Source organism: Lates calcarifer, linkage group LG23 (genome assembly GCF_001640805.2).
Source record: "Lates calcarifer isolate ASB-BC8 linkage group LG23, TLL_Latcal_v3, whole genome shotgun sequence".
Classification (NCBI taxonomy): domain Eukaryota; kingdom Metazoa; phylum Chordata; class Actinopteri; family Centropomidae; genus Lates; species Lates calcarifer.
In genome coordinates, this window is record NC_066855.1 from 6,465,726 (window position 1) to 6,475,402 (window position 9,677).

Sequence of the window (9,677 nt, forward strand, 5' to 3'; positions counted from 1 at the left end):
TGTTGGTCTTTGTTCATACATATAATAGTAATTTTTATTCACACCTCTATATTACAGAGTGGCAGTATTGCTGGAAAATATATGGCCTTTATTTGTAGCAGCAAGCTACTGTACAGTCTCCATTTCAACAATATGTCATTAAAAAAATGTCAGATCATTTTTCAACCCGTGATACACATTCACTTGATTCGCAGCACTAAGCAGCAGCAAAGCTGTGTAATTGCAGCATCAGAAACCACTCAGCACTTGGAAAGTCCTCAGTGTCAGCCCCAAAACAGTAATGAGTGTTGATTTCTGATGTCACTCCACTGCATTAGCTCCTCTTACACAAGCAGGACGGTTTCCATTTATTTAACTCTTTTCTTGGCCTGTAATTTAAAAAAAAAAAAAAAGGATTTTTACATGATGACTGTCAATCACCTCTACACAAGACCAGTAGGAGAATTACTCATTGCCACTTACTGCATTTGTAAAACACGTCTTCAGTGCTTCAAATTCCTTGGCACACAAGTCCCTAGTCAACTCCTGTCTGCCTGTTGTGGTCGCTGCCACACACTTCCCATATGCTGCTGCCTGAATCACAGAAGTTGACATTAGATATAAGAAAACAAAGTGAAATATTTAATGGTCCTCTGATTGTGAGAAACTTTATCCAAGATGGTGGGTGACTTAAATAAGATGCTAATTCTGTTCCCTGCAAACTCTTTGCTCTTGTTTTGTTTGTTTGTGGTGTTGTTTTGTGCCCTTAGCCATTGTCAGTATTACCTACCTAGTTTGTCTGCACTACAGTATTAGCTGTATTGCACATGAGTGAATACTGAATTAGGTAAGTATATAGCTATGTCAGTATTCTTCATAAATACTATGACTGTTTATTTAATCTGTATTACTTTACTAATTTTTTATCTTATGCTGATTTAATCTTTCATCTTATTCATACATTTACTGTTTGTGTAGCATAGAGGAGTAACTGCATTTCATCGTGCAATCCTCTCTTGTGTCATGACAGTAGAGCTGAACCTGTGGACCCAAAGCAAAACCCTTGCTCTAAATATACTAGTGAAGTGGTTTATAGCTAAACAAACAACTAAAATCACATTGGAAGTCCATAACTGACACGTTTGGGGCATAAGCAGCTAGCTGAACAAAATTTTAGTGAACTGAACTATATACTAGTTGCTAAAATGTGACAAAGACGTTGCCTGCTCACCTCTCCCCCGCACTGTGCAAAAAGTTCGGGGAAAATTCTTAGCTTCTCTCGGCTGCGACTCCAGACGTTTGGTCCAGACATGGTGCTGTTCGAGCGGTCAGTGAGGTCCTTTAGGTCCTTTAAGTCAACTATAAAGCTCGATAGGAAGGGGCAGATAATTCCGAAACCGAAGCTTCTGTACAGTTAGTACAATTTGATGGCAAACTTGATAAATACATATCAATAAGCAGATGAGGTACTTTTGTAAATCATGTACAGCGCCATATTGCTGACCCTGTCATCAAGGAAGCGGCCGGTAGAATATTCGGCAATGTGATTCGCTCATCTCCCTGCCAATCAAAATGTCAGCTCTAGTTTTCCTGAAGCTGATTCCTTTAGTCGTCACCAGAACGCCAATAGTTTGCTACTTACTTTTCCGTGATTGGCTAGCTGTCACCGCAAGCCCCGCCTTCTCCTCGTAGCCCCAGGAGGAAGATGAGTAACCCGCAGCCAGGACTGCTAAATCATGGCAACATTTATGGAACGATTAGCCTTTCTTCAGAAAGTAAGTGCTATTTATAGTCAGTGATTGCCTGAGAAGACAAATAACAGCTGAATGGAGCAAATAGTACCACGCAGCGTTAACGTGTCTCTGATTCTGCTAAGTTGTGTGGTCTTTAGCTTGCCATTAGCCCGCTAGCTAACAACATGAAGAAACAAATTTGGTAATAGCTTGTCCTGTGTCACTGGACATACCAGGATGTATCGTTTAAGTTTTAAATCAGCACACAGCCATGCTACATTGGTGAAATGTCGCTGCTGTAATGTCGAGGTGGTTTTCATCTGTTTCACTGCTTAACGTACAAACATGTACATGGTTTGTGAGCTATGCGTTTGTTGTGGGAAACATCTGTCACAATGCTTTGAACTTGCGTGATCTAGACCTCTGGCCGTCATGTGCTCATGATCTTTTCCACCAATATTAGGTGCCCACTCTGATGAAGGCTACAGCAGATGATGAAAACCCTTGTCCTGGCTACCTTTTCCAAGAGATTGGAAGTATCCTTTGGCAGCTTCTGTTGTGGCTCGTAGGCGGTATAAATATGATATGTGGTTCATATGACATGTGCAGATAAATTGCTTTGCTGCAAAATAATGGATTGGAATATACTGATTATGCTATGGTAATATTCTTAACCATCACAATAGAAATCTCCCACGAGTCTTCAGGTTGCGGGCAGTGTTTGTTGGAGTACCTTTTAGAGAGGTTGCAAGTTGAGTCCTGCCACGTCAAACTCAAGGTGAGACCAGGGTATTACTAAGTTTCTGCTTGTGACTGAAACTTCAAAATAGAGCTGTGTCGTGTGGCCATGATCTGTAGAGTTGCATAAAGCTTGTTTTCCTGTTTTTATTGTCTGTAACTCAAAGCTACATTCCTGCTCCTGGTCTTTCAGGTACTTAAGATCTTTGTCCATCTGTGTGGCCATGGTTCAAACCATTTCCTCACAGAACTTCGAAGGAACTCCACCTTCATCCAGCAGGCATCAGGTTAGGCATCAGTGTTTTTAGCTCCATTTAACTCTCAGCACCCTGTGGCTGGTGTTACCTGAATATTCACTTTGTTTGCTGTTGGGCAATTTACTCTCCAAGTTTACAGTGGTCCACCTGATCCCATTCATGGCACAGCATTATACCAGAAAGTGAGGAATACAGCACAGGTAAGACACACATTGTATTTCATCATCATGTCATATATCTGCGACAGATGGGCTAAGACACAAACTAACACTTGCTTTTGGACCTTTTTTGTTTGCAGGAAGTGGCCAGGTTGCTTTTCACAGATACAATTTCCACCAAAAGCGGCATCTCCCTGCTCAACCTAGCCCCTCCAACAATGGGTGAGCAAAAAAATTATAGCTTAGCAGTAATGACCCTACACAGCACCCATGATTAAAGGACATGTAGACTTATATATCAATTATTATCCTGTAGATTTAGTTTATTTAACAAAATTAAAGGCCCTGTACACACTCACAGGTCATCTAGATAGGCACAGGAAGTGAAAACACCTGTGCAGGTGTACCAGGGAATTTAAGATTTAAGAGACTGTAGATTTAATGATGAGAGATTTTGGAACCCACTCTTACTGAACATCATCTGGCCACTGATAGATGTGACCTCAATTACTCTCTAATGAACAAATGTTAGAAGCGCATGAGTGCCTATGTAAGAATGATAGAGACGTCTTTAATCAGATACAATACTCCGTCATTGTATTTTGTGAGCCAAAAGCCAAGGTACAATAGGTCTTCTGTGTCTTTACGTTAAGGTATGGGCTCAGCAACTTCCCACAGGTCAGGAATGCAGGGATTTGGATACAGTCCAGGGAGGCAGGGGACAGGTGAGCAATGCACCCATCACCACCACACACAAACACACACAGACACACACACTGCATCTGCACACTTCACTCTACACACAAATCAAATCAAGCTTTGCCTGTACCTGTACCTCCCAGCAGGCAGTGACTCACTATTGGATAAGATCCAGAAGGCTGCAGAGGTAGTAGCCAGTGCTGTCCTTCCACCAACTGAGCACCAGGGCATCCGTCTCCATGACAACCACTACAGGGCCGTAGTGGCGCCTTCTGCACCCATAGAGGTGGCCGTGCCAGCGTGTGCCTATAACCTCCCTGCTCGCAGACCAAAAGGTCAGACATTGTTAGTGTGATAGAAATATAAGTCTCAGATTTCAAATATTTGCATTTGTCACAAATGCAGTATAAGCCCACACTGCAGCATTGAGACTTCCCATTTAATCCTGTGAATGTTCACCGTGACACCTCAGCCTATCATGTGTCTTCACCACAGCAGTGACCCAGCGTTGCCCGGGGCAGATAGGAGGCGGCTGGGAAGAGACCGACAGCGGCAACAGCTCCTCTCACAACTCTTCTCAGGACATCGCAGTCAACAGCAGGGCCTCTGGGGGCAGCAAATCAGCCGGGACGGGGAGCCAATCGGGGGCCAGTAGAGAGAGCAGTGGGGACCTATCAGAGCGGTTAGTGGCAATGTCAGCCCGTTGAAGCTGTGGCAGGATGCACATATTCTCAGTTTTTCCACATTTAATGTCATTTCTCAGTTGTACCCTCTTATCTCCAGGGTTGAAGCTTTGCAGTTGGGGGACTGCGGCCAGGAGATGGCGCTCATCAGCAGATTGGCTGAAGGCTCCAGAGTTTTCCTGTCCAGAGAGGAGAGTCAGCACTTCATCAAAGAGTCAGTGCATTTAAAACCAGATCAAGTCTCTGTTTATGTACTGTAGTATTTATCTGTTGTATTTGCTTTTTGCATTATCTACATCAATATTTGTCTTTTTTTCCTAATGTCAGGTGCTCCATTCTTAACTGTGAGGTTGTGGTGGAGTTGCTCTCGAGCAAGCTTCAGGATCCCTCAAACACTGTTAAGATGGTAACAATGATCAGGCTTCATTGATAACCTGGGTTTTCTTTATGATACTGTGTAACCCTGATGTTCATACTTGTTTCCCTCCAATCCTGCAGCGGGCACTGTGTGCTCTCTCATGCCTCATGACCTCTGACCTCCTCTCTCTTGAACAAATGTTTGGAGCGACTCAAAGAAGGCTTCGCCAGCTGAGTGAGGGGCCTCCAGGACCTGTGGCAAACAAAGCCACCAAGGTAAGAGAGACAGAAAAAGAAAACCACACATGGTGAAGACTGATAGGACAGAACTAGAGAACACTTTTTCCCCCCTTCTTATCTCCTCCTGACAGATCTTGCGACAGTTTGAGGCTCTGATGGGCGGACCTCTGAACGCTCCCAGGCAGGATGCAGCAAACAGTAGCCACCAGGCAGCAACCACTCAGCCTCCTACATCTACATACTCAGACCATTTACTACCAACCCACTCTGCTGGCAGTACCAACCTCAACCATTATCAGCCTGACATCTCACCCAGAGGTGTCACCCAACTACCAAATCACCCATCTTTCCCTTCTAGTCTGGCTTTGGCCCAGAGGGACTCCTCAGGGGAGCTGATGAATGACGGTGATGAGGTGAAACAGCAGCCAGAGTCAGTCAGGACTGCTGAGGTTATGCTGGCTGTTGAGGATCCAGAACTTATCAGAGACAGAAGTCCCCCTACTCCTTCTGAGACCCAGAGCAAGCAGCCCTGTTCAGGCAGATTGTCTCTGTTCAGTGGTATGGAACTGGTGACCAAGGGGAGACTGGTGTGTGACAGAGGAAGAAGAACATCCCAGATGAAGACAGACACAACGGACAGTGACTTAAAGGAGAATCCAGCTGTGCACAACTCTGACAATCCAGTGCATTCAACTCCCCCTGCCACCCGTGAAGACCCTCCTTCATTTTGCAATTCAGTTGCATCTGATAGCAGCCAGCCAGTATCGGCCTTCTCATTTCTCAAATTTTGACCAAGCCTTTACAGCTGGAACTGTTAAACCAATGATGTCATCACATACACACACACATATATATATATATATATCTATTTAATTTTATAAACCACGATCAGACCTGTAAGGTTATACTGTATAGGCGGAAGATTCACATTATGTTTGGGTTGTCTGTTTGTATCTGATTGCAGATTGGGTCGAGAGAATTAAGAGATTCAGGACTCACAACTGTAGTCCTTGAGGCCGAGGTTGCATTTCACAAGTATGGTCGTCTTGAATTACAGGTTATAACCAATGGTTGCTTTATCTCAGGATTTCCTTTAGGTAACAACTATTACGCCTCTGCAGCACGCCCTGAACCTCTGAGGGAGAATCCCTTGTAATTTGCACTACAGTTGCTTTTATTATGAACTCATAAAACTACAAAGGAGAGTTGTCTTCCATATTTTTGGGTACTAAGCTATAATGTCAACATAAGTGTTATGAGTGTTAGTTTACAAATTATTTATTATGTCTACCCTGTATTGAGTCAAACATACCCATGAGAATGGTTGTAGAGTGCATGTCTATGATTAAAAACCTTACGTATGGAGAACTAATGGGGGAATTAATTAATGAGATAGTCTGTGTGCATAACCAATGTGTGAAATTGTGTTTGATGAATCATGTGTAATCAGCATAATGCAAAATATCTGCAATTTCATGAACAGTCGCTCATGTCACCAAGTGAAAAGCAGATTACCTTCACTATCTCACCATTGTTATTTCAGTTACATTCTGTACTGCGGTGTTGAGTAATGTGGAATGTAGTACCAACCACATGCCGAATGGTATTCCAACCCCCTGGTACATAAAATGAACGCTAATGTGGTTTGTTTCAGTGAATCTAAGCCATGCTGTTGAACATGCTGAAGAACAATAAAACATGCTGTATTTTTGTTACAGCACTAACCGCTATGTAAATGAGTCCTGATATGCTGTATTCAACAAAAAACTAAATGGTCTCTAAATGGACATGTTGCAGACATCACTTTCAGTAACACTTTATTTCAATGTCAAATGATTTGGAACATTACATAAAATATGAATCACTATCACTTTCACACCTCTTATTTTATTTGCAACACAGTGTACTGGTCATATTAAACCATCCATAAACAAGTATGGCTGACAGGCTTATGACACACTCACTGGCTCACTACACATGATGTGTTAAATGTTTAAGAAATGAACACCTGGATCTAAATCATTTTAGAGAGCCCCCTCTTGAGGGCTAGTTTTTGTTAGAAGCACTGTGCTGAGCAAAGTGCTTCTAGAGCCGCAGACTCCAGTGCCTGCTCTCAGCTCTATAATTAGCCAGGGTCTAATCTGAGGTTGGATTTTGGCGGTGAGGCTCATGAAGAATCTCTGTTCCATTACCTTGAACCTACTGACCTGCCACACCTACATGTTCTAGTGTCATTTAGCTAGTGAAAGTAACTGCAAACATAAAGTTTACTCTAACTTTATTACTTTGGTTAGAGAAAACAGATAAGGCCTAAAATGTTTTTTTCACTGGATTGTTTTAATAATGCTCCTTGGGAGTGAATCCGTTGGCCTCCATCGACTTACTCTGTGAGTGGGATCGCAACAACTCCCACTTCGCAGACACGAACATGTGACTGACTTCCCCAGTCAAGAGTAAACAGAATGAGGAGTTACTGAGTAAAGTGCTTAGCTTTATTTAGTCTTGCAAGCACTTTGGATCATCATCACATGTTTCTTGTGATTAGCACCAATGAATATGTCCACACATCAACGCACGCATGTAAAGAGAATGATACCTCTTTATAAAGTGCACAGGGTGCGTGTACACACGCACGCACACACACACACACACACACACATACACATCAATACTGCACATAAAACCACAGTGGCTGGGCCATGGAAAGGCGGATGTGCTTATGGTCTTGACAAATGGTACATGGCAAAGTGGGGACAAGCCTTTGTGCCCAAAATCTGTAAACCTCCCCACACATCATCCCCCACTTCCTCCTGACCCGAGTGTGTTTCTTGAGGCTTCAAGGAGCCACCGTGCCAGTAGTGTCTGCACTGATGGGCGAGGGACAAAAGGTCAGGAGAGGGGTCAGAGGTCACAGTCATGTCGAGCCCGGACGCCCTCTGGTTTGCAGACTGCTGAAGTGCGCCTCCCTCAGGACTCTGTTGATGTAGTCGTAGGAGACACTGCTGTCGTTGCCATGGAAACCGTGCTGCAAGGAGCTGGCAGAGTCTTCAGGATTTGGGCTGAGGGAGTACTGGGTGATGCAGTTGTTCTGGCTGTGTATGCATGGCCTGGTAGTGACCACTATTGCTCTCTCTGGACTACTGGTTCCATTACTGCTGTCACTGCTGGAAGACTGCAAACACAGAAAAGAGATGGGCTCTGAGCAGCAGCTTCACGGTTGGATGAATGCAGAAGCTTTAAATAAAACATTCAGAGACTGGTGCAATGCACATGGATCGTAGAGTAACATATTTATATGCATGATGCCAGGTTGCTTGCTCTATCCATTAATATCAATGGACGCTACAGTATAAACTCAAAGAATGCGTAGCCTTAGCAGAAAGTCTTATTCTCTCACAAAAGATGACTTTCATCACACTGTCAGGTGAGATCTGGGTAAAACTTTTTCTATGTGATAGTCTAAAGATGAACATAAAGATCAATTCAGTCTCACCTCTGAGTCCAAATCTGACACAAGCAGGCTGGGACCCCCTCCTGACCTCTTGGCCTGAGGACTCAGCTGCTGGTCCTCCTCACTGTCACAGCTACGATGTCGCTTCCTGGGCAAAACAGAAATGGAAAAGGAGTATTGATAAGCGCAAAGGGATGGGAAAGTGAACATAAAAGTGAAAGAGATAGTGTGACAGCAAAAATGCAGGGAGGGGGAGAGAAATTAGGCGAAGAGAGGCAGACTATCAAAGAGAGAGAATGTGAAGAGGAACCAAAAATAGCAACATACACCCAGGCAGTTACATGTTCAGACATGTGGCACTCTCATTATGAGAACAAATTGATTGAGATAACAGTTTATATAATCTACTGAAGTCTATACAGAGCTTTGGATATACAGAAAATGGATATACTGATACTACACTGTCAGACTGAACTATCTTGGATATTGTATTATCTAATATATGATCTAGCTTAATGGTTGCATTACTGTTCAGCAATACAATGATTATGTCTAATTTAGCGTGGAATTATGGCCCTGTAAGAATAAGCACGATGTGTGAAAATGGTTCTTTCCATTACCTGTTGTCAGTCAGCATTTCTGCAGTCTTGACGGATGTTTGTATTTTTTGGCAAAGAGAAAAGGCTGACACTCCTTGTGGGCCGGGTCGAGATGTCTTATTTTAAAACCTTTGGCTTTGTTACAGCTCCACGACCATTTCGCAGAAACTCAGTATGACAAGCTCCTTCTCATCTCATCGGGAATTCGGGAAGGATGTGTGTATGTGAGATATCTCCAGCCGGCTACAGCCCAAATCTCAGCTGTGAGTTAATTCAGCCCTGTCACTGCTCCGAGTCCAGCCCGCCCTGTCTACGCCTCGGTGGTAGTACAAACTGCTTCTGGAGGTCTGTAAGCTAACCGGCTAACTGCTAGGTATTCTCGTTTACGCAGTGAAATCTCGAGGAACTCCAGGCATGACAGCAAAGGGAGCAGGCTAGCCTGCTAGCTGCTACCGAGCGACGTTATATCAGCTACTTGTCAGGCTAACTACTTAAGCTAACTACTGCTGCACTCCGCTAACAGAAAGTTCTTCCGCTTTCGTACTCCCTCTACTCGCCGTTAATTGTGGCTAACTGTCGTCTGTACTTGACAGCAATCTGACACAAGACACTGTACGTAAAGTTAAGAGTACATCAAATATTAAAGTTGTTCGAAGTAAGTTAACCAGTACGCCGGTGTCGTTAGGTGTGCCATAATAGCTACTGGAGCTTGTCTTTGGTTGTCGTCAGTGTTGCCTGAAGTGAAGAGCTCCACCCCTCTGTTTACATGACGTCAGAGTGGAA

The 9,677-nt window shown here is 43.6% G+C and overlaps 3 protein-coding genes across 6 annotated transcripts; 1 reads left to right on the forward strand and 2 right to left on the reverse strand.

The window, feature by feature from the left end:
- On the reverse strand, positions 1 to 1,513 carry ndufaf8 (NADH:ubiquinone oxidoreductase complex assembly factor 8). Its single transcript, XM_018665321.2, has 3 exons — positions 1,211 to 1,513; positions 463 to 573; positions 1 to 368 (listed from the first exon to the last, which is right to left on the reverse strand). Exons 1-3 carry the CDS (start codon positions 1,289 to 1,291, stop codon positions 348 to 350), a joined length of 213 nt encoding a protein of 70 aa, XP_018520837.1. The 5' UTR covers positions 1,292 to 1,513; the 3' UTR covers positions 1 to 347.
- Positions 1,514 to 1,636: 123 nt separating this feature from the next.
- tepsin (TEPSIN adaptor related protein complex 4 accessory protein) lies at positions 1,637 to 6,574 on the forward strand. Of its 4 annotated transcripts, none has more exons than XM_018665285.2 (13): positions 1,637 to 1,754; positions 2,176 to 2,248; positions 2,399 to 2,490; positions 2,644 to 2,737; positions 2,840 to 2,907; positions 3,006 to 3,087; positions 3,519 to 3,590; positions 3,708 to 3,899; positions 4,060 to 4,246; positions 4,348 to 4,461; positions 4,575 to 4,653; positions 4,746 to 4,880; positions 4,976 to 6,574. In XM_018665285.2, exons 1-13 carry the CDS (start codon positions 1,716 to 1,718, stop codon positions 5,633 to 5,635), a joined length of 1,887 nt encoding a protein of 628 aa, XP_018520801.1. In that variant the 5' UTR covers positions 1,637 to 1,715; the 3' UTR covers positions 5,636 to 6,574. The 4 variants fall into 4 exon arrangements, with proteins under 4 accessions (XP_018520801.1, XP_018520820.1, XP_018520811.1 ...); XM_018665304.2 differs by having other exon boundaries at positions 4,063 to 4,246; XM_018665295.2 differs by having other exon boundaries at positions 3,711 to 3,899.
- Positions 6,575 to 6,644: 70 nt separating this feature from the next.
- si:dkey-21c1.1 (protein FAM104A-like) lies at positions 6,645 to 9,629 on the reverse strand. The gene is made up of 3 exons (XM_018665272.2): positions 8,916 to 9,629; positions 8,338 to 8,443; positions 6,645 to 8,016 (listed from the first exon to the last, which is right to left on the reverse strand). Exons 1-3 carry the CDS (start codon positions 8,930 to 8,932, stop codon positions 7,759 to 7,761), a joined length of 381 nt encoding a protein of 126 aa, XP_018520788.1. The 5' UTR covers positions 8,933 to 9,629; the 3' UTR covers positions 6,645 to 7,758.
- Positions 9,630 to 9,677: the final 48 nt, after the last annotated feature.